General features: G+C 35.0%; 1 protein-coding gene across 1 annotated transcript in view; it reads left to right on the top strand.

Annotated features, from left to right (window-relative positions):
- GPM6A (glycoprotein M6A) overlaps positions 1-25,254 on the top strand; it is an 87,218-nt gene that overhangs the window by 58,826 nt on the left and 3,138 nt on the right. The window contains exons 2-6 of the mRNA XM_015813941.1: positions 6,780-6,972; positions 12,704-12,860; positions 19,740-19,893; positions 22,167-22,243; positions 23,204-23,269. Coding sequence (XP_015669427.1) covers positions 6,780-6,972; positions 12,704-12,860; positions 19,740-19,893; positions 22,167-22,243; positions 23,204-23,269 — 647 coding nt within the window. The remainder of the gene's footprint in view (positions 1-6,779; positions 6,973-12,703; positions 12,861-19,739; positions 19,894-22,166; positions 22,244-23,203; positions 23,270-25,254) is intronic.

Raw genomic sequence — 25,254 nt, forward strand, 5'->3', positions numbered from 1 at the left:
ACTCCTCCCATACAACCATCTCAAGACCTGCTTCCGTCTCCTCCCCCTGGGCCAGCCAGTCGGAGTCTAAGCCTTCTCGGATCCGCGCGACTTTGTCATACAGATATTGAACAAAATCCTCGGCCCTCCCCTCCAGGGGATCCCCCCCCTCAATTGAAGGAGGGAGCGGGTCACCCTGAAGAGGGCGGCCGGGCGATTAATTAATTTCTTGTGACCGTATTACAGCTTTCCCCAATCTGATATTCTCCAGACATACCAAATACAGCTTTCATCAAGCCCAAGCAGCAAAGTAGGATAGGGTGATTTTTTTTTAGCTCTTGTTATTATTGATATTTATCAAGTTAATCAGTTATCACTGATTATTCCTTTGTGTAGATATAAACTGAATTCTAACCGGATTTAAAACCTACTAGACTTTTCTAAGATGATATGGTTCAGTCTAGCATGGTAAATGACATATGAAAAGGTCTGAGCCCAAAAAGTATCCACCTATTTCAACTACCTGTTCTGTAAGTAACCAGTCAGATGCTTTTATAAATCCAACAAACAGTACTTGTAGACAAATATTCTCCACAGCAATTATCTGACACTGTATATTGAAGCCAGGCAACCAATCCATTTAGATCAGTATTTTGCTAACTTACAGTGCTTTAGATATTATTCCCAGCTCTATCTATACATGATGGATTTGAATTCAGGACATTCATCAAGTGAAACATGTGTTCTAATATCAAAATAGACTTCCTCTGGAAATTCCATTTAATTATACACCTCTTAGGTACGATCAACTAAGCCATGCTTGGAAAACAGTGGAGAAATCTGGGAGATTAAGACAGTAATCCAGAATTCAATGTGAATTAAATTCCATCTTTGTCCATTTGGAATTCTCTTGCTGAATACAACTGTTTTTGCACTAGTTTGGGTACAGTTTATTCTGTCTCTTCCCTCTCAGTCAATACCCTTCACAAAAGAAAGCATTTTTTGATTGGGAGCTGCCCAGAGTTGCCTATAAGATGGGCAGCTATATAAATGATTTAAATAAAAAAATAAAATAAAAAATAATAGAAAGCACTTACAATATATATGGAGTTTTTAGAAGCCTTCCTCCCCCAGGCTGATTTGGAAAGACATCTTCCAAGAAGAAATATATATGACCCACAGCAATGCCTAGAGAAGAGGGGGGAAATATTGAAATACAACATTGTTTTATTATAAAAGTCTAAAAAGCATCCAACTACCCAACATTAATCACTCCAGTATGGAGAAGGCATTTTAAAAGCCTGTTTCATAAAAGACTACCTGAGGCTTGAAAAGATTGTTTCTTAGGAATTCTAAACAAGTTAGTTTCCTTTTCCAATTGTGTGAATATTTAGGTGGACAGCAAAATCTACTCCTGCTGCTTTAAAATTTAAAACATTTAATAGTTTTTCACACCATCAGTTCATTTATTTTTAGAAGNCCAGGTCCGCGCCCCCCTCCAGAATAAGATCCTGTATGAGGGGGGCCTTATTTACCACGGACCTGGCATTACATAGCATCAGCCGAAGGTCCCGGGCCGGAGGGTCTAAGTCTCCCGGAAACCGAGTGGAGACCTGAGGACCGGAGCGCCCACAAGCTTGTAAATAGCGTGTGCGTGCTCCCCTAACCTGATATGGTCCACTTTCATCCAACGTTCCACTCCTTGAGCCTAGATGTCAGAAGCTCAGTATGGGACTTGATAAGATCAAGGTCTCTGATCAGATTGTTGAGGTCTTTCTGGTTGGGGAAGTATGGCTTTCTCTCCTCAGACGCATCTGAAAAATTGTAATCTGTATCTGCAATATCTTCCTCACTTTCTGACTTGTTTCTCGCTCCTGAAGATAGCTGCTCCCTCTCTGGAGAAGTGGGAATGGTGAGCTTTGAGCAGTGTGGTACCAGGCGATGGATGAAAGAATGTCTGGATACATGATTGGACACGTGCTCTTGCCAATTTGATGTTTGGAAGGGTCCACCATGCAGAAGTAGCAATTGCTTGAGTGGTCAGTCAGTTACTGCCAAATCCTTGGGCTAGCAAACATTATGACTCTCTTTTCTCCCCTGTATCAGCCTGTAAATATAGCAAAACTATGTAAAAATTTTTTTAAAAATGTGATATTTCACACAATATTGTACAAGATATTACCACAGGGCATAAAATATATGTTGTAGAACACTGAAAATAATGAAAATTTTCTGAATTGAAATTCTTTTAAACTGTAATAAATCATTGAAATTCCATCTAGCGAGCAGCAATTGTTCACTTTATCTTCAAGAGTTTTGTTGCAGTGCTTGCATGTGAAATTAGGCGCCCTGGGCTTGTCTTGATTTCCAACAGGGATGCCGAAGTAGGCTTTGTAGGCCTTACACATCTTAACAGATGCTTTCATTGAGTACTTTTTCCCTCTTGTCTTGATAAATTGTCCACATACATAGCAAAATGCATGTAATGGGTGCAAGCAAACTCTTGATGCCATCTAAATAAAATATTGCTATTCACTATTCTCTTACTCAGTAATTAGACAAAGTAAAATGTTGGTTTAAGGTATCTGTACTTTTATACTTCTATGGAAAGTCCTGGATGATCCCAGAAAGTGCTAGAAAGTTTTAAATGATTCCAGAAAGTTCTAAAAAATTCTGACAAATTCTAGAAACTTCTGGACAGTTCTCGCAGTTCCAGAATATTCTGGAAGTCTACTCAGCATTGAATGTGAATCAAGAATGTTCTCAAAAAGAGATAAATTTCAAAATATCATTGTCCTGACCACAGAAGCAAAGTTTTTGTGAAACAATAGCTATTTTCTATTTATTTTGGAAATAAGGAATTAGAAAAACACATTTTTATACCCAGGAACAAAAATTAAATTGAAATTGTGTGGTATTATATACAATAGGTGGTTCTACCATAGGTCATTGCATCACTTGAACTCCAACTGAATTTCTAGTAGATTTGGCTACTAGTTTTTTCTGATCTTTTCTGATCTTTCTCTATTTCAGGCAACATATGACCATATGGTGGGAATAAGAGCACTGACGTTCTCATCAATCAGGAGGAATCATTGTATAAATATTCAGCTCAATTGTAAAGCTTTCTCAAGTTCATTTCAATGCACAGAACAGTTTCTTAGATCCAGCATTGGAAAATTTGTCCAATGCATGTTTATGAACAAAAGCTTCTCTGTTTTGGAGATTAAGGAACTATTTTTGTTGGAAATGTCTGATTTTCAGTAGATTACCTGATTTAAGATCCAATATTTGTCATAGAATTAAATCCTAACATTGGTCTACAATAACTGTTTAGAATGAAAACAATAAAAAAATCACCTCAAAAGACATTTGTGAGAATTTTGTTTTATTGATTCAAAAAATTAACATTCAGTAGCAGTATTTTCAATAAATATAGATTAGTTCTTAAATAAATTATATACAATAATAAGAAACATCAATATTGTAAACTGAGAAATTACTTAAAAAGGAAAAGCATTAAAAAAAACCTAACAAACTCAGGAAGTTGAACTAAGTTATTCAGATTCACAAAGTATTACAAAATCAGTGAATGCAGAGACACAAGGTTTTTAGATTAATAATGGTATTTATATAGGCAATTTGGGATGCTTTGGGTGACTGAAGCTTGTGAGGGACTTCGTATTGCAAAAAGCACAACATTCAGCTATTGAAATTGTTTTAAAGAAACAAAACTAAAAAAACTGCTTTGGTATAAGATTTTATTGAGATGGAAAATGGATCATACTATTTGCTTATTTTATAATATGTTTGCTTATATACCTATTAAAAACATCTGTAACTTGGGACCTAAGGAAGGCATAAGTGTTGTTTTTGTTTTTCTTGTTATTCCCCTTTAGAAATATGTAATGCATTTTGTTAAAATAGTGTAAAAGGCCATTTTTCTCATGTTATCTGGGCAAATTGACATCTGTAACTTATGTATTTGTGTGAATGAAAAGTGTAAGGCAGCAGAATATATAAATTAAATACATTGATTGGGCATTTATGTGTGCAATAAGCTTAATACTTTCAATAATATAATTTTGCTATACATGTAAATTATGAAAGAAAGCTAGATTTTTTCCATACTTTCAGATGGAAGCTTAGGCAGACAATTTTTGATCATATCCCACCCACTCTCATCTTTTTATAAAGGAAGTGGGAGGACTGTACTGATGTTTAAAAGAAGGACAATAGTTAATGTAAGGACATGTGCATTATCTCAGCTCAAGATATCTAGTGCATTTTAAAATATACTTATGTTGTTTATTGTCAGCTAACATCACAAATTTCTTTATGTTGCTTTATGGTTGTAATTCAATATGAATCATATTATTTCTCCTAACTCCCTTGAGCAGTGTAAGCATTCCAAATACAATGCTACAAGCAGATTTTACTTTAAGCAAGTAGATTTTTTCCAAGCAATAAAACTGTAGAAAAAGTAATTCCTTGAAGAGCAAGGAACGTAATCAATTATGATTGTACAGTATGGACTTAGCTCATCAAGATACATTATATTGAAGTAAATCACAACTTCAAACATTGTCTGTTATTCAATACAAATTCAACTCCAGATATAATGTCCCATTCTCATCAACTAAGCTCTTGTCTCAGCTGATTAATTATACATTCAGGGAACTGTCTGTGATAACCTCTTCAGCATATTCAATCTCTAGAGCTGTTGAGATTATATCTTCCTGAATTTCTAGCCACTGTGACCAGGAATTTTATGAGCAGTTACTCACTGTTTCTGGTTTCATCTACCTTTAATAAACATCTGCATTTTGTTTTGATTAGCCTACTTGTTCATCATGATTAAGCCAGTCAGTATCTGATACCTTAACAAAAGATAATCCCATCATTTCTAGTGATAGCTGTTTGAAGTTGAACTATTTTTATAGACAAATCACTGGTTCTAAAGTTGGTGAAAGTAATATTAATCAATGACATAGACTGTACATGTTATAAACATAAATTCCTTCACTTAAAGGGATGTGGGATTTTAAAAAATGTTTATGTAACAATATTTTATAATTGGTACGCAGTCCTATAAAAATTAGCAATTATTTATGTAGTTTCCTGTTTAGTAGAATTACATTTTTTGAATCTTGTTGAGAATCTTTTTATTTTCTCATTGACTTCATCCCAATGAGCAATACTATCTTATAAGGCCTCTAAGTATTATTGATTCAACATGCACATCAATTCTGTAGGTATATTGAGTATTACTCTATGTAGAACCTATGTTACATTATTTCAATAATCTTATTTTATTATATTTTCAATTAGTTTGATTTATTTTAAAATGCAAGTTTATTTGACATATCTTATTCCCTGCATGTATTATATACTGCTCACAAAAATAAAGGGAACGCAAACCCCTTCAGTTCCATGGTAAAATGTTCCCTTTATTTTTTTGAGCAGTATATTTGGCACCATAAGAGGATGAACCTCATATAAGGAATAACCGTTCAAAGATTGTACAATGATTTTAAATATTGCTTTATAGAAAAAAAATATATATTTAGATTTTCATTGTCTGTCTTGATTATCCAATTTTAATTTGTTTGTCTTATAATGTTACTGTACTTTTAAACTTTCTGGTCAGGGATATTAAAGCAAGCAATAATAATTAAGGGAGAGATCCCTTTGTAATAATTTGCATGGAATCAACTTTAGCTTAATCCTGACAAGTTTGAGTAACTGTGGGTTTAAAGGTCCCATATATTTAGCGATTAAAGGTCCCAAGTGTGGTTTGAGCAAGATAGCTGTTTTCTTATCTGTCAGAGCTCTAATTGCTGGAGACAACTCCTTATGAGGAGTAACTGTCTGGAGCACTTGTGGGCAACCTCAAGTCCTTGTCTTGTTCACAAAGAAATTACAAATAGCCAATTTGTTTGCCAGTTCTTCATTCCATCAGGGTTGTCAGATCTGCTTTTAATAGAGCTGTCTTCACTTCACAATTTCTTTACTGGAAGTCTAGGTGTCCAGGACAATTTAAAATGCTAGTTGTTTAAAATAATCTTTTAAAGATTCCTACTGAGTTTATTCTAATGGTTTAGGCAGCGTAATGGTAAAGTCTTCTTAGAGACAAACTTATGGTGCCATCAGGGGCACGTCCATTAATTTTTAATACAACATTGCAAATGGCTTGCTATTGTCTACTATAAGAACATTTTTATTTTTTTCCAAATGAATGGAATGTTGGAAAAATATGAAAGGGAAATCTGTCATCTGGATATCACTTTAAAAATTGAACACAATGGGATAAAATTTGTTGTCATTCAAGAGGTCAGCATCTTATGGAAGATGCAGTTGGACAGTCACATGAAATGTTGCTGACTTTTCATTCTGAACTGATCTCTCTTTTCCTGGTCAGGTATCCCAAAGAACATATGCAATCCACTCTATGCTATCCAGAACTCACATTGAGGCAAATAGATGCAAACATGAGGGCAAAGCAGAAAATCCAGCAGAAATCGATTCAGAATGTTTCTTCATTTTCTTCAGAAAATATTGGTGCTGTTTATGGAAAATGGGTTGAAAACCATTCCACAAGCCATGCTCTGCACAGTTTTCCAATTTTAGTGGGGAGGGGATCTGGTTTCACCCAAGACCCTGCTTAGCATTTCAGGTAAGCTAGGCATGCCACCTAGCTAGGCTTAAAAGAAACCCCAGAATTAAAGAAAAAAAAACCCTTAGATTGTCTTGAGGCAAAAGAAAATCGTCATGTATTAAGTAAATTTTTCTCTTGTCAGGTTGTTTTGAATGCTGTATCAAGTGCTTGGGGGGCATTCCCTATGCCTCTCTGATTGCCACCATCTTGCTGTATGCTGGAGTTGCTCTCTTCTGTGGGTGTGGACATGAAGCACTCTCAGGAACAGTGAACATTCTGCAAACCTATTTTGAGATGGCAAGAGCTGCTGGAGACACTCTTGATGTTTTCACAATGTAAGTCTCTGCCTAATCTTTTATTACATTGTTTAATACTGCTGTAAGAATAAATGTAATTACTAGACTCTCTTCTTCCAGAATATTTGTTGCAAAAGCAATGTAATTATAATATCTTATATTCTGTCAAACAGAAGGAGTATCAAACACTTCTCTTTATATAATTGTTTCTTTTAATGGCTTTTGCAATCTGAAAAACAGATATACACTATGATTGGCAGTGGTTTAAATTTAAAGACAAAATGCACCTGTGGGAGGAAACTGAAAGTAGATGTATTTACCACCCTCCCTATTCAAAGTATGATGTGGGGTCAAACCATTAGAATAATAATCAACTTGATTGACCTTCACCTTTCCCAAAGGCTAAGTACTATTAATTATATAATATTCTCTTTCCTGTGTACCCATATATGTACTCCCTACTGTTTAAAACAATTCAATGGTCAAATGTATACATACACTGTACTCGTCATCAATCTTCATTGACCAGTCTCAGGCACACTTCATTCTTAATAATAGAAGAAGAATAACTCATTGTTGCTTGCCAACTTAATAAAATGATTTTTGGCATTTTTCCACTGCCCTTTGGAGCATGTAACACCTTCTACAATTGCTTAAAGAATCTGTTTAATTACATTATGAATAGTACAATAGCTTACATGAGTAATATATAAATAACTCAATTATTGGTGATAAATTATATTCATCACTAAAATATAAAAGGCTGTCATTCACTCTTTGTAATTTCTTCTGTTGCTTTTCCTGGGAAATATTTAAGCTCTAATACAACCAGTGAGAGTAGGTATAAATTGAAACTGATTTGTGCAACATTGGTTGGCTGTTTGTACACAATGGAATTCATTTTACAAAGTTGATGCAAAATAAAATGGCTAAAAGGACAAAAAGCATTTTTGCTGTCCAAAGTCCCATTTGAAGGCCCTAAATATTTTGCATATTATTGTATGATAGATTCTCAGTGAGCAAAAATTAGGATTAATCAGGATTAATTTACAAAAAATGCCCACAAACTGTTTTCCCTCTGTTCTGGCAGAAGTTTTTAACTGATAGAGCTTCATAAAATCTATATGATTCATATTGTAGAAGAGTAGGAAGCAAGACTACTGGTTTCAGCTTCAGTGCCAAAGCACATGAAATATATTCAATATTGTAGTTATAGCAAGTTCATAAGGTAGCAGCACATACTGTATGTACAACAAAGGCAGGGTGTGCTTGCAGTGCTGCTTTTCTCTTTTTGTTCCTGCCTACCAACCCATGGGCAGAGATGAAAGTTTTGGCAATTCTCCTTTTTTATTTATCATTCTCTTTATATGTTGATTGGTCTAATAAGTATAAGCCGCTGTTTAATTCAAGGGATCTGAAATCCTCATGACCCTGTTGTAGGCCACTTAGTTACAGTTAGTTCTATGGAACTGTACTATTTGATTGAAAATAAAGAGATGGGTATAAATTCATTTGAACTATTCTGAAAGATTTTAATTTAGCCACAGAGGTCTAAATAAATGACAAATTTATTTATTGTGTCAAATTGTTATACTGCCCACTGAAATAACTTCTACTGTAATTTTCATCTTAGTTCAGAACACTCTCTCTCTCTCTCTCTTTCTCTCTCTCTCTCTCTCTGACACACATACAAAGAGAGAGAGAGAGAGAGAGAGAGAGAGAGAGAGAGAGAGAGAGAGAGAGAGAGAGAGACAGAGACAGAGACAGAGAGAGAGAGAGAGAGAAACTGAATTTGTAGGATTCCTTTCATGTACAGGTAGTCCTCTACTTATGAACAATTGCATAAAGACTATTTAAAATTACAATGGGTCACCATTCCAGTCATGTGATCACATTTTGGCTTTATGACTGTTGCAACAAACCTGTGGTCACATGACTGCAATTTGTGAAGTTTTTTGCCAGTTCACACTTATAACCACAATGTTCCTTTCATGACTGTGGTAATTTGTTTAATGACTACTGCAAAAAATGTTGTAAAACTGGATCCAGTCATGTGGTTTCCTCAACTTACCATTGTAACAGCTTATGACTGGAAATTCAGTCCAATCATAGTCATAAGACTACTTGTATGTACTGTCTGTTTGTGTGTATCTATGTATGGATAGTTTAGTTTAGTTTAGTTTAGTTTAGTTTAGTTTAGTTTAGTTTAGTTTAGTTTAGTTTAGTTTAGTTTAGTTTAGTTTAGTTTAGATTAGTTTAGTTTAGTTTAGTCGTTTTAGTCTATAACTACAGGAAAATAGACACAGTGGTATGTTTGTATAATTATAGACTATATTATGTTCCTTTCCTTCCTTAATCAGCAATACGGATTACTTCAGTTCCTTCAAAGTGTGATAAACCAGCATAGCTGTGTTCAGGGATTCTTTTTGCCAAGGGCAAAAAACTTAGAGGTCTCCTCTGTGCCAGGACAGTTAAGGTGTCAAAGGATAACTGGAACAGTTCAGACCAGTCATTAGCCATGGGATCTTTTGAGTGACTAAGAACCAATCTGTTATGAGATAAAATTAGGAAGGAATGCTATGAATGCAAATTGATGCTGTTGGAGGAACAGAGAGATAAAAATTTAAATAAGAAAAACAATATCATCATCCACTTTGATGCCGCCATTGGACACTGGAAAATTGCAATTGGGAAGGGATTATTATTCCCCACTACTCACATGCATGGCAGGACTATTTTAAAAATACAAATGAAAATAAGTAAACTGCATCTTTAGTGAAATATACTGCTGATGCTTCCATTGTTCTAATGCTGGTTACCTCTTTCTTATACTTCACAAAGTAGGAAGCTGTAGTTAATCAATTGTGTTCTTGTTCCATATTAACAGTTAGTAATCAACAGTTACCCAGTTAGTGTATGCATATGAGGTTCTTTCTGGAATAAGGCATCTGCTTCTTTGTTTAAAGTATGATACATTGTCACCCACCATAAGGCAGCTTTCATAGGAAATGATCTAATTTCATGCTGTCTGGTTCATAATTTTTATATCCTATGATTTAAAGGCAAGACAAAATCCTAACTCTAAGCTTATAAAATATTAATAACTTCAGTGTCCCTCAGCCTTTAATACTCCTTTAGAGCATAATCAAGCCGAATGGCTCAGTGCTGATGTTGGGAAAATACACTGTAATCTTGAGAGCTGTGGAAATGGCAACTTAAAAATTATTTACCCCACTAAGAAATATATCCTTTTATTTTGAATTGTATTTATTTAGTTGTTTATTCAATAAAGCAAAATTAAATTATTAAAGATTGTACGCTGTAATGCTCTTTATTTGAAAAAAATAATCTGCTTAAACATAGATGCCGGTTGTGCTGTAGAATGGCAACATGAAACCCTTGAAGGTATCTTGACTATAGATGAGTCTCAAGGGGGATGTGAACATGAACTGTGTCACGGGCAGAGATGCTTTCATGCTGCTTATCATCCATTAGCATTTCAAAACATAGATTTCTGAGGTCAAAACCTTTGGTTATTTTCTTTTGACTTTCAGCAAGACTGAAAGAGGAGTTCATGAGTAATAGTAATTGCGTGAATTTGGACTATGGAGAGAATTCCTGCCTCTTTTAGCATTAATTTTAATAGAAAACTTTTATTAAGAGTCAGAACTATGGTCATGAATAGGGTTGACTGTCCCCTTAACTGAAACGAGAGACCTCCCTCAGGCAGCAGTGCAGTGGACCTGTGGAAAACTTCAACGCATCCCTCCCACACACCAGGGCCCTGGGACAGGGCATAGTTTTCATGAAACACGATGCATCATACCATCACTATACAAGCTCTCACTCCTTACATCCTTATGTGAGACACCTGAACACAAGTATAAAAATCACAACTTCGTGATACACACCCATGCCTCACTTTGCTCCACCTGTGGATGCTCAATATAGAAAATTTCTGCAGTATTGAAAATGACAGCTTTGATTTACAAGATTAAAAAGGTTTGCTGGAGACATCTAGTTAGCATTTGTGGGGAAGGATTGAAAGTTAAAATTGGGAAAGCAGATAAGGAAGCAATTTTTTTATCATTTCAATCTTTAATCCTTGTCTTAAAATAAGCATGAAAAGATCTGAAAACCCACCACTGAAATTTGGTCATCTTTTTGCCAATATTATGAAGTTTAATCCTAAAATTCTGAGAGTATGCACAAATGTTGCCACATGTAACATCTTTTTTAAAAACACAATGATTACTAAAAATATGATAAAAGAACTCACCCTATTTACATCTGTTCTTAGATCAGTTACCTATATCATTCAAATATTGTTTATTATTGTTTCTGCAAGGATAATAATTAATCAATTAGTTTTATAATACATAAAATAAGGGATCCATTAAACCATAATATAAGTGTGCCTATGGAATAAATAAATTAAAAAACTTAAAATCTCCTTCAAGCTTAGTGTAGGTTTCTGAGTAGGGTCATATGTTGTCCAGGCTGGTGTAATAAATGGGGATAAATGAGTGATGTTATGGAAAAAGTGACAATTAGGATAGGCATTTTTTGCTGATTTTCCCCCAAATCCCCAATCTTTTCCTCAAGATTGTCCAGGAGAGTTATAAAACCACTTACATCTCTGTAGGTATAGCAAGAGATTTAAAGAAGTGAAACTGAAATAATTGTCCTCCCCCCCCCCTATTCTGTTAATTTTTTTTAATTATTAAAAGAACTTCTATTCTAAAATCTTGACTGAGCCACTCTGCATTATGACATTATATAGAGAAGAGATGACCAGGCTGAGCCTGAGGGAGGGATCTAGCATGTCATCAGTGTCAAGTCTCTTCATTCCCAAAAGAGATCTAAATCCAGCCCACCTTGAATTCTGTTGACTCTTATCTACGCCAATGTGCTTTGACCCTTAGTAGTTCAGATTCTTGTAGAGAGCTTTAGCATGTAATAAACCTGTATTCATTTGAGCCACCGTTGCTCTGGTTTCTTATACTTGATAATATATGTACTTAGCTCACATAAAATTCAGCTTTCCTCAATCTATTGTCCTCCAGATTGATAAGACTACAATTCCAGTCTGTTTATGTGGGCATCATGTTGAAAGAGATTGCAGTAAAACTTAGTTTTCGCAAAGAACTGCTAAAGTAATATAAAAAATGGATATGCAAGATAGATAGATAGATAGACAGACAGACAGACAGACAGACAGACAGACAGACAGACAGACAGACAGACAGACAGACAGACAGACAGACAGATAGATAGATAGATAGATAGATAGATAGATAGATAGATGATAGATAGATAGAATCACAAACAACTGATAGTGAATAAAGAATTGCCTTGAATGTCCGAGTTCTATAGATCTGCCTGATTCTTCCAACAAGTGCTGGTTGTGCTTTGCTGACAATAATAATAAATATCCAGTTGTATGATTATTTTGAAAGAATATCATGTTGCTCTGAATAAACTCTGATATTATGACAATTGTGTTTTGTTGATATATGCCATTGCTATGTGTTTGTGTGTTGGGTGTTTTATGGACTCAATCTCATTCTTTAGCATAAATGACTAAATTTAGCATAAATAGTTTTTAGTGATTAGAATCTATTCCTCATATTTTGCTATTCATAAGTGAAAACCTATAAATTATGCCTTGTTATGATAAAATTGGTATCAACTAGAGAAATGTATTTTTTTAAATAAATTCTAATACTATTATTCAAGCCTCATTAACAATGAATTCTATTAATTGCAGGATTGACATTTTCAAATATGTGATCTACGGAGTAGCAGCTGCCTTCTTTGTTTATGGCATTTTGTTGATGGTGGAAGGATTTTTTACAACTGGTGCCATCAAGGATCTCTATGGAGATTTCAAAATCACCACTTGCGGCAGATGTGTCAGTGCCTGGGTATGTTAGTATGACACTCTGGATTGCATAGCTGTCATAATATGCTAACTTCAGCAGGGTCGACATGCTTAATTTAATTCAGACAAAGTTAGACATTGTCTATAGACTCAAAATATCTCTCAGAATGTATGTCTACTAAAATAGTCTTAGAGTTAAGATTTAATCAAAATTTCAAGTGCAAAGTTATAATCAGTAGCTCTTTGAAATTGTGATAATATTTGTATTCATATCAAAAATACTTATCACTAGCACATTATTTTGTTACAGAAGAAATTTTACACATTTGATACCTTTAACTATATATCGTAGTTCTCTTTTAACCAGTCTAGGGGCTTGCTGACTAGAAAATCCAATCTGTTCAATATGTGAGTTATTAGCTGAAGTACCTTGACCATAAGCTTAGCAGTTTTGCTCATAATGTATAACTTACAGGGCAGAATGGAATAGGAAAATGTGTGATTCAGGTCCCAGTGGGCTTGGATATTTCAAATCTTCCTCCTCCTCCTCCTCCTCCTCCTCCTCCTTCTTCTTCTTCTTCTTCTTCTTCTTCTTCTTCTTCTTCTTCTTCTTCTTCTTCTTCTTCTTCTTCCTATCCATTATCAGACGTTGGCGATCATGTTGGCGATCCAAATAGGGATGTTAAATATCTAAGCCTAAAAGAGACATAGAAATGACAGTCAAACAAAATATGAGCAATACCTTCAGTGACTAGGGCACCACATATACACATCCTCTCATGATATAGTAAGTGGTGAGAGTGCCCATATTTGGCATGGAATCCCACAACTCAAATCTTGTACTTGAAATAAGCCCTTCTTAAGATTTGTGTCAAACTCATTGGCAAGTATTTTTTGACTTGGAAAATAGTTTTGTCCTTAGCCAATTTAAAGACTTAGTTTTTTGCTCCCTATCTAGGACTTTGCTTAAAAATGTCCTTCGCATACTGTGAAGTAATTTTAGTAAGCTGGCTTATTCAGGAGGTGGATTGAGCCATGCTTTTCTGTTCCACTAAAAAAAATTGAATCCATTTAATAGGTATATGTAATACTAATACAAGATCCTCTGTTAAATTAAATAATGAAAAATAACCACAGTGTGTGTAGTCTTAATTATGGTAATTATGCTATCTGAGGAGACAAACATACTGCAATTGCTAGAAAAACATCAAATTTCAGGCATTATTTTCTCTTTTGGGGATATATATTAACTGAACAAGATATTTACAATACATTTATAATAATTTATATCTAATTTTGACAAGCATGAGAAGCGGTAAATGTGGCTTTAATTTTAAAAAGTAGCTCAAAAAGAAAGAAAGTATTTTTTCCCATTTTCTTTCCATTTCATTCCATTTTTGGTATGAATATCACATTAATTCAGTTGGCGTATAAAAACATTATGTCAGTCTTTCAAATTTAATCTGATAATAAACACCAGTTTTTACCATGCAATTTCTGTACCTCATGTAAGTTTCCTGAGATACTATTTTTCATTTCATATTCAGAACATATATTGACAAATATATTCTATTTTATCTTTACTTTAATTTATGTTTTTGGTTCTTAGCTTTGATTTTCATTTCCCCAAGAAGCTCAGAACTGAGTAATTGTTTAACCAAATCCTTTCATTGTTCATAGTGTCTGTTTCAGAAAAAAGTGAAATTTACAGTTGTTATTTTTAGTACCATTTGTGATAACCTAGTTTCTCAATAAATTGATTTTACCAACAAATTAATTCTTGCTTTTTGTAGTAAATTTGCAGACACTATTAATCATTAATGAGATAGCAATGTTGCTATTCTATTAGCTACAAAACATCTTCCTTTGAGCCGTTCACACCAATGTAATAATTTGATGCATTTTAGTACTTGTACTTATGAGTTTTGTTATCCTATATATTTATAACTCTGCACATTCAGAAAAGTACATATACATTTTCCTGCAACTATTAATTCCCTTGCGAGAGATGGTTGATCTAGAAACATGAAATAGAAATAAATAAAAATAAATTATCTATTTGTCCTGAATCTCATATATTTAACATTACTGATGGACATACTGATCCTACAATAATTAATTTCTGTTGAATTGAATTTTCTGACTTGGACTTTCTAAAATGATTTCTTTCTTTTTCTGGTCAGAAGCATGCACAGTTGTAGAATTTTTGCAAGTATATAAAGTATATCAAATCCTTGAAAATCCTTGGAAAATTATGATTTTTTAAAAAACAATAGCAACATAAATATCAGCTAGCTCAGCAGTCCCCAACCTTTGCGGCTTGAAGGCCTGGTTGGGGGGGGGAGAGAAGAACTGGACTGCGTGAGAGGTGGCCGGGTGCAGATGTGTGCCCATGCAGCTCAACTCGTGCATGTGGGAACCAGCGCCCAGGGGCTTGTGCATGCAGTTCGTGTGTGCTGGCCCACTGCTTGGGTGAGTTGAGCTGCAGGCACACATGTGCATGACCTACCTCTCACACAGACCGGTTCTGAATAGGCCACGGTCTGGGGGTTGGGGACCCCTGAACTAACTCATAGGTTATGACCCTTATATGTAAGAAGAATATGGGTAGCCTAGAAAAATTGTAACTAATGTATAATAATTTTAGAATTATAATAATACCACAGCTGTCTATATATATAAATATGACGGTATATGAAAAAAAACCCAATAAAAATAGAAAACAAATATTTCATATATAGGTGAAAAATGGTATTGCCATTTCTATTTTTATAATGCATAATTTTTACTTTTTTATGTAAGAGTGAAAGGATACAAAATAAAATAAAATAAAAACATTCTGGTAAAAGAGAGGGAACACCACTGCTTTGATTACATAATGTATATTACAGAAATCAAAACTGACAACATTGTAGTGTCCAGCATAATTTGAAAAAAAAAATAGTATTAAGTTCATATCAACAACCATACTCCTTCCACATTTAAAACATCTTTAGAAGAGTTGCTTTATTATGTTAAATATTATTATATCCTATGATTAGTATGTCTTTTTTCTGCATTATGCTGTTTGAGAGATTTGTATTATCCAGAATATAGCAAACAATTATAAAAATAAGATGCCCATATTCCTTATTTATATTATTTCAAAAATTATGTAAATACTCTCTAAAGCTATTTTCCATTTTGGAATTTTAACCTACTTTTGCATGAAGAATTGCTTAGCCTGATGGATGATCTCCACTAGATAGTGTTTAGTGTGACCACCCCCAATTCATACTTCTGCATGATTCATTAGCTTTTGATAACACTGACCATGGTATCTTCTTCAAACGACTGAAGAAAATAAGGGTGCCTCTTCTACTTCCAGTTTAAGTATTATCATTAGAAAATATAAGGATTGTTTGCTCAGTTTCTAGGAATGATCCTGGAAGAAAATCCTGGAAGGCTCCACCTTATCTCCTGTGTTATTTAATATTTATATGAAACCACTGAGTGAGGGGTCATGTGTAGGGTTAGAACTAATTGTCACAAGTACACTGATGAGATTAGAAGTAGAAACTGAATTGAGGATTCTGGGGGATTAGGAGCATATGTATGAACGAGCCATATTTCTCCTTAAGGATGAGGTCCACATTTAGGCTGACTATTAGATCCAGAATTTATTCTGGGTAGCCATATATAACTGAAGTGAAAAGAATCTTATAACTGACTGCATTAGATTGGCCTTGATAAAGAGTATTGGTTGACAACACTTCATAATTTGCCTCAATGAATAACTTAATGTACATCGTTGTGAAGCAATTACCCTTCTAATTTACAAAAACCAAACCTTCCTGTTTTGGTGAGTGCTGACAGAGAATGTTGTGAAGAGAGCATTGCCTTGCAACTGCTTTGTCTTTCAACTTTACCAACTGCATTCACCAAGGCCAAGTCAACTTTGAAAGGTGCTTCAGGAAATGTCTGAGGTAAGTATTTTCATGAGAGCCTGAGTTTTTCAGCTTTGGCAAGTGTTTCTCATGAAAGTTGAAAGAAGCGTGTCTATTTTGAAAAAAATCTGACAATCTGTCTATTTTGAAAAAAATCTGACAATGTTGGAGACTTCTGCCATTGACAAATGCTACTGAATGAGAATTTTAAGAAGAATGTGTTGTTTTCCAATTGTTCTCAGTCCTTTTTACTTTTAGATCTGAAACAGGTTTTTTTCTGCTAGTGATCCAGCATCATAGGCCAAAATTATCCTATCTTTTGTTTTTGTTGCATGTTATTGGAAAAGACTATTTACTTGAGTTCCTCCCAGTATTATCCTTGTGCCGGAGCCTTTTCCTACTCCAATCCTAAAGAAGATGTTGAAATGGTTATGTTTTTAAATTTATTACTTATTGATTGAAGGTAGAACACATTGTATGTAGATGCTTTTAGGGCTTAGTATCAGGTCAGAAGTGGGCCCTGAACTAATCAGAATTAAGTTGGTTCTTGTACTAAATTGATATTTTTTTTCTTTCTTCAACATTTTCTTTTCTTGCATTTTTTTCTTTTTCTTTTTCTTTGCTTTTTCTCCCCCCCTACTTTATACTAGTTTTTGTTAGTTTTTAATCTTAGTTTGTTTAAAAATAATAATAATTATATTTAAAAAAGAAAAAATATGTGTCCTCCCCTCATTTAGCAATGTTCAGTATCATTGATCATGACATCGTTTTGGATTGGTTTATAAGGTTGGGAGCTATAGGCATAATTTTGTAATAGTTCTCTAATGTCAGTTCCACTTGTAGCAGGGAGAGCTCTAGCCTAAATGCCTTCTGTGTAGATCACCTCAGGGTTGGCCTCCTTTTCCATTCCTGTTTAACATCTATTTGGAACCTTTGGATGAACCTTATCTCTTGGCATACAGTGGAAATCACCATATCCTATCATCAGTATGCTTTCCTAGCTAAATAAGTGATGCCTTTTATTTATAGTCTATATTCTCAGATTCTAAAATGAGTTCTGTTTCTACCTACTTTTTGCAGTGAAAGTGTCTAAATTTGGGAGAGATGTTTTATCTATTTGCACTATGCTGTGGTGTCGTGGAGCTCTTAAACAGAAATGATAGAAGAAGGCTAAGACAGAAAATTCAATCTTTTTTAATGAGAAGTTCATTTACTTTTTTATTTTAATTAAGCTTCCAAGACAACTTCCTAATTGTATTAAATCCTGATGAAGGTAATCTATATCACATGTCACACTGAGTTGAAGTTTAGGGTAATTTTAGGTAATTGTTATTTTTCTGTTAATCCTTTCCTGAAGCCAGGAAAAGTAGTATCCTACTAGAATAGGATACAGGATCTCTGCCTACTACTGTACAGTATATTAAAGGAGCAATTGCCTGCACTACATAAGCAATTTTATTAGCTATGATAGAGAAAGCACAATGCATATCAGCTCCCAGCCTCGTGACAAAAGAAGTATACAAGGTGAAGTTTGGGCACAGCATTCTTTTTAATATATGCATCTGTTGTGTAACAGTTTATTAACAGTCTTTCAACTGGAAATCTGCCTGAAGCAAATAAATTAATAACCTGCTGGCTCACTTTTGTCATTGTTGTGTTAGCATGGAAAAAGGATAGTTAGAGAAGAAAGGAAAACACACAGAAAAAGAATTAAAATGTAGTTCATGCTTTTAATAAAATGAGAGATAAAAATGAGCGGTGCAGACTTCTTGTTCTGCTTGTGGATATGCCTCGACCTTTCCCAACAGGATTGAGGGAGGATCGCTGAAATGGCTTGAGTATACTTTTCTAGAAATTAAATGAAATAGTTAATTCAGCCCATTGTGGGTTTCATTGGCTGGTTCTTCTGCTCTATGCATTCTGTGATCCTGTAAGAATTTATTTAAAAAAAGGTGCTGATTATTTAAACTGTTATTCTTTCATGTGAGGTGAATGCATCACATACATGTGGGAAACTGTTTACTACTATTGGAAGGAAAATAGGGGATTGGGGAATTACAGATATCAACAGTATTCATTTACAACAAAGGGAGAAGAATGGCAGACATGCGTATCAATTGCAAAAGTTATATAGTAATGCTTACCAGCTTGAGGTGCAATCTCTTGATTCTCCAGCTACTTAAGTGGATTTGATTTAAAACCCCCAAAATAAAATATAAAAAAATATATTAATATCTATAAGATTGAATTTATTTTATGAGTGCAGTGTGTGTAAGATGGAGTGTTCTTATGAAATCGGCTTTTTGTAATGCTTAAATGTCTTTATGCAGTTTGAAAGATGTAGCCCCATACCAGAGACCCAATTCTGTCTCACATCACTCTATGTGGGGATTACATATTGGTGACTTTAATGTATCCTATTGTCAAGCAAGATAATATAGAGAGGGTAGTTATTGATTTAGGAGTGGCTACGATCATTACGCAATTATGCAATTAAAGTGACTGGGATAGAATACTTTGTCCAGGTTTCAAGTTAATGTAAAGTTCTATCACTGACAGAGCATAAAACAAGGGATAAATACTGTGTCTATATTGTATTTCTAAGTCATTTCAAATTCTCTCAATGGATTAAATATTAAAACATTAAAACTTTAAAAAGTATTTGCCTTAAAGAAGAAAAATGATGAATCAATAAAATCCAGTGACAGATAGAAACAGAAATTACTATTCCATTTTATAGCATATTTTGTATTTGTCAGAACTACTACTAATCAATCCCATAGTTCTTTAACTGTGGAAGCCTAAATATAGGATTAAATTACTTTAGTGATTAATATATGCATTTTGTCTTGAGCCTTTTTTCGATCTCATAAGAAATTAGTTGTTCATGCCAATTGTAATAGATAAATATTTTGTTCTGTGGCAAATATTACTTTTCTTCTCTGCAGGTTTTAACACTTGCCAGATTTTATCTTCTTTGTTCATATTTGTTACAGTTTATCATGTTGACTTATATCTTCATGTTGGCCTGGCTGGGAGTCACAGCCTTCACCTCTCTGCCTGTTTACATGTATTTCAACCTGTGGACCATTTGTAAAAACACCACCCTTGTGGAAGGAGCAAATTTCTGCTTGGATCTTCGTCAGTTTGGTAAACAATTAAAATATTGATTAATTCTATCAATAAAATACTAATTAAAAGGCATGTTTGCTGTTTGAAATCTTGGATGTATACAAATATTATTCCAAACCTATCATTCTCCTCTGGAGTAAATTTCTGCAGCAATGTAGGTCTTTGATTTTGCTCTCCTTGGCTATTTTGATCCTGGTTTTAAACTAATAATATTGTTTTATTGCATATCAAATTGAATGGATCTGTTTAGTTTTGTTCTTTAGAGCTGTTGTCTGTTCTTATCAACTCCTTTATATACTTATCATCTATGGGTAAGAGCACTTTTGGCTGGTACACAGTAATGGAGTGATCTCTAGAATTTATTGACTACCTTTTTCTCCCATATGTGGTAAAAAGGAGAATATTTGTAGCTGAGGTCCTTGATGCTCTCAACCGAACTCAGGAAGCAGCGAAGAACTTTTTTCTGTCACCTTTTGATTTTTTACAAAAATGATTTACCAAATTTATATAGCTTTCCATGTAATAGATTCATATCTGATTTCTTATTTTTACTGGTTTCTTTAAAATCTTAAACTGGTTTTAGTTTTGATAATTCTGCATTTTGGTCTATTTATACTTATACAGGTAGTCCTTGAGTTATGAGTGTAATGGAGTCTACCATTCCACTCGTAATTCGAAAACTTTTAGAGTGAATCTCATACCTTGAATGAGATCATTCCATTGCTTGTTAAAACGCACGAGGTATCTCAGGGTGGGGAAGACCATGGAGGGCCTAGTGAAGGAACAGGCCCCCAAGGCCTCCCCAACCCACTAAGATACCTTAAGCTTCCCCCTCACTTCCTGCCACGCCGGACTCACCTGGAAAAGAGCTGTCTCCCTCTCTGCCACGGTTCCTGCTGCTGCCCGGATCTGAGGCTGGGGGATGCTTCCAGAGCCCCCTGCGGCCAAATCCGGGTTCTGGAGGCCTTTTTCAGGCCACTGCCGCCCAGATCTGAGTATTTGAAATACTTCCACAGCCCCCTGTGGCCCGATGTGGGCTCCAGAAACTTTTTCCAGGCTGCTACCACCTGGATCTGAGGCCATGGAGTGCTTCTGCACCCCCCTGTGGTCCGATCTAGGTTCTGGAGGCCTTTTCTAGGCTGCTGCGCCCAGATATGAGGCCAGGGAAAGTTTCTGCCCCCCTCCCACAGCCCAATCCAGGCTCTGGAGGCCTTTTACAGGCTGCTGCTGAGTGGATCTGAGGCCACAGAATGCTTCCGCAGCCCCCCGCAGCCACATCTGGGCTCCGGATGCCTTTTCCAGGCTGCTGTAACCCAGAAACATACCACCGCAGGGGTATGTAAATGTCCCCTGGCCTTAGATCTAGGCAGTAGCGGCCTGGAAAAGGCCTTCAGAGCCTGGATAGGGCCGCAGGGACCCCAGAAGTGTCCCCTGGCCTCAGATTCCAGTGGCAGCGGCTTGGAAAAGGCCTCCAATGCCCCGATCTAGCTTCTGGATGCACGTGGAAACATCCCCAAGCTTTGATTCCATTCTCTATTGCAGAGAACAGAGGCCTAAAATACCATGAGATCATGTGAAATCAGTAGTGTGAGATCTCGCCCCACTGATCTTGCGTGATCTTGCGTTACTTTAAGCCTCCATTCTCTGCAAATACACCGAAGGCCTGGAACAGCCAAGAAAGTGAAGGATCTCGATCTTCGCAGGGTGAGTATTGAAGGCCTGGTGCCGAGGGAGACCCGGGCCGGGGGTGGGGAGGGAGGGAATAACCAGGGTGAATGTTGCAGAGTCACTGTGGTCACTCGTAAGGGAGAACGACTGCCGTAGTGCTGCAATATTCGTAATTTCGGGGCTTGCTCGTAAGCACTAGGGGACGCTCATCACGTAACTTTAAATGAACATTAATTTAATGCTCGTAACTCGTGGATTACCTGTAATTGCTTTTATTATTATTGAATTTTAATTTCATTCATTTTGTTTAAAAAATACTTAACTTTACAATGTGGCAGCCAAAAATATTATGAAGGAATATATAATTGACTTTTTCATGACCATATTATGAGTTAAACTTGTGAAAGCAGAAAACAGTTATATTTTTCTACAAAAATTTTATAGAGCCAGCAAATCTCCTGATTCCTAAAACAAGGTTATTCTTTAAATTGCTTTTAAATGTCATGTTATCAATTAATTGGATTTTCTTATACATAAAGCTATATTTAAGTTTATTGTTAATTTTACTATTGAATGTGTGATAAATATGCATCAAAAGTCACTGACTGTTTCATCTATTCCAGGAATCGTAACAATTGGAGAGGAAAAAAAGATTTGTACAGCATCTGAAAATTTCCTCAGGATGTGTGAATCTACTGAGGTGAACAAAACTATGAAAAGTGTTGTTATTGTATAAAGACGTAACTAACACTCTTCCAATTCCTTAATATTTGACAGCAAAAAGTTAGCTAGTTAATTCTGATGATTCTGTTTGTTGTAAGTCCTTTTCAACTGAGGAAGGTGTTGATCTGAATGGTCATAAATAAAGTCCTTAATTCCGTCATATTTTTGATTGAACAAATGACTGTTTTTAATAATATAGGAAAAAAGTATTTTATGGATGATTTACGCATTAATAAAAGGCTTATCATTGTTCATTTTCAGTTGATTGGGGGCCCCATATAAACTCAGTGGGCAATGTGCAACTGTCTTTTAGTCAAATACTTTCCATGTCTTAGTATAGGAAATGATAAAATATATCAACCCGAGCTTTTATTGAAGTAACATATCACCAGTTTCTTTAGGCATTGGGCCAGTTCAGACATAATTATATTTCATTTCTAAGCCATGTTTGGGAAGATTAAACTTATATTGCTGTATATACTTCATCTCATCTCTTCCAGTTAAATCATATATTAGCTTTTCATATTTTTTTTATTTAAGAAGAGAAGAGGCGAAATTACATTTTGCTAGATTGCATTTTTGATTGGCTCACAGTTTATCCAGTACAGACATAGCTGTCTTTCTCTTCTTCAGATAAATGCAGTTTTGCTTCCATCTGGGAAAAAGAAAGAACAAAAGAGGCAGCAGGAAAATACTGAGGAAAAATGTTCAACCCCTGTTTACTTACTAAAGTATGCTTTGTTATTGCATTGATAGCTTGGCTATCAATAAAACTAAGACAGCTTTTCCCAATTTTCAAATGCACTGCAAAGAAAATAATGAATAATGGTAGTGATAATATGTAACAGTATGACTATTGGTGTGTGCACTGTGATATTTGCATAGCGTGGCTTCAGTTGATATTCTTAGTTTGTAATTTTTTTTCTTCCTTTTGTAGCTGAACATGACATTCCATTTGTTTATTGTAGCCCTGGCTGGGGCTGGAGCAGCTGTCATTGCTATGGTAAGATTTAGACAACTTTGCCTTTATAATAAGTTGTAATCTATGTCCTCGGGATCCTTATAACATTAAAGGTAATCACAGGAACTTTGATACTCCTTCAGATAAAAATGTGTGGAAATACATGTCAAAAGATATAGGGAATATGAATATGTCCTCTAGTAAACATCGTGATTAAATAGGTATTTGAATTCAAATCTCTTTAGTCCTAATAATAACACCCTAATCAGTTGTCCTACAATTCATTCATGATTGTTTGGAATGCAGTTTTAAGCATTCAAAGAAAAGACAATTATACACACAAAATCAAATATATAATAATTTTAGCATCTAATAGTCATTTGATCCCGCAAACCTTAAACTTTTTTTTACTTTAATTATTCCTTCTTGACTCTTTTGAAATATTTACTACTTTGAACAATTGCCTAGTTCAGATTTGAGTGTTTTATGGACCAGATGTAGGCCCAGAACAAACTGATAATCACAACTCCAAAATTGAATGGCAAAATTACCAAATTTGGCCAACAAAAGTTTTTATTTATATTTTTAGCAAAATCAAGAGTGAGAGTGGCTGTCTTAAATCTTGTGAGACATAATATGTTCCTTTCAATCCTTAAACCTCTTCCCAAATATTCTTAATACTGTCCAAAAGGGCTAATATTTTTGGGTTTTGAATTGTTAATGTTTGGGGGTACACTCCATGCACAATGACTACCAACGTTGGTGGCTGTTATTATATTTTTCAGATTAGAACAGAGATTGATTCTTTAAAGTAGCTTAATTTTAAGGGTGCCAAGTAAATGATTTTGTTCACTATATAATGCATTTAATTATTTTATAATTTTGTAACTCTTTTACTCTTGGCTGTATAAAAACAATTCTTGCTAAAACAACTATAGTCAGAATGTTCATAATGATAAAATTCACACCTAAGATAAAAGTTTCACTGCTTCATATAGTAAACACAATATACATCTTCTTTCATGTCATAGAAAGTTCTTTGGCACAGAGAAATATTGCCGATTTTCAGATGATTATGAATTATGAATTGCCAATAAGAATAACTTTCAAACTCACATTAAAAACAATAACATTGCATTTGAATGACGTTAGTAACAGGTACAAAATGACAGAGACCACCAGTGTAAGGCCTATGACAAAGATGTACAAACAGGTAGGGGTCAAAATTTCTATTTGGGTTTTGAGTTCCAGTTTTTTTCAGATTTTGATATTAAAAGCATCAAAAGTGGTTTTTATTTTGAAAAGGCAACTGGACTGGCAAGGCAACAGACCTCTCTCAACAGATGAGGAGGGATAAGACATCACCTATGCCCAATTTACAATGCAGGCCTTTTGGCTGTTCCAGAAAAGTTTCTACACCTCTGATTCAGGTGATTTTGAGGTCACAGATAAAACCCCAAGTAACCACAATGGCTCTTAGAGAGTGTTAAGACCAGTTGACTGCAAAGAAAATAACAATCTTTCCATTTCCATTCTCCCCCCTCCCATATACACACACCATCCTGTCAGAAGCTATAATTCCCCATCCCACCAACTAATCTCAGCTGACAATAACTGTCCTTCTGTCTCCCACAGCATCCAATACAACTGATGAAGCTTCCAGGATAGGAAGCGACATGTCTTGTTTTTCCTCAAAAAAATCAGTCCAGTTGCCTTTTCAACATAAATACTTTTGATACTACTATGACCTGGATAACTGAGAATCTTCATAGATACTAAAAGCAATTGTACAAAAGTCCCTGAAAATTTATCTTTGTTCAGAGGACTGTAAAATGCTTGACCTAGGTCTCAGGTTACATATGACACCAGTAAGTAAAATAACTGTAGATACACTGAGACCTTCTGAGGCCTTGGAAAGCTTCATCTCCATCTCAGAGAGATTGTCTCTTTGTAAGCTCTGTTTCTGACAACATTGTCCCAAGAGTATCAATGTGTTTCTGACATCTCCATTTCCACACTTGTTTAGT

Source organism: Protobothrops mucrosquamatus, unplaced genomic scaffold, assembly GCF_001527695.2.
Source record: "Protobothrops mucrosquamatus isolate PMUCROS unplaced genomic scaffold, P.Mucros_1.0 scaffold204, whole genome shotgun sequence".
Lineage (NCBI taxonomy): Eukaryota > Metazoa > Chordata > Lepidosauria > Squamata > Viperidae > Protobothrops > Protobothrops mucrosquamatus.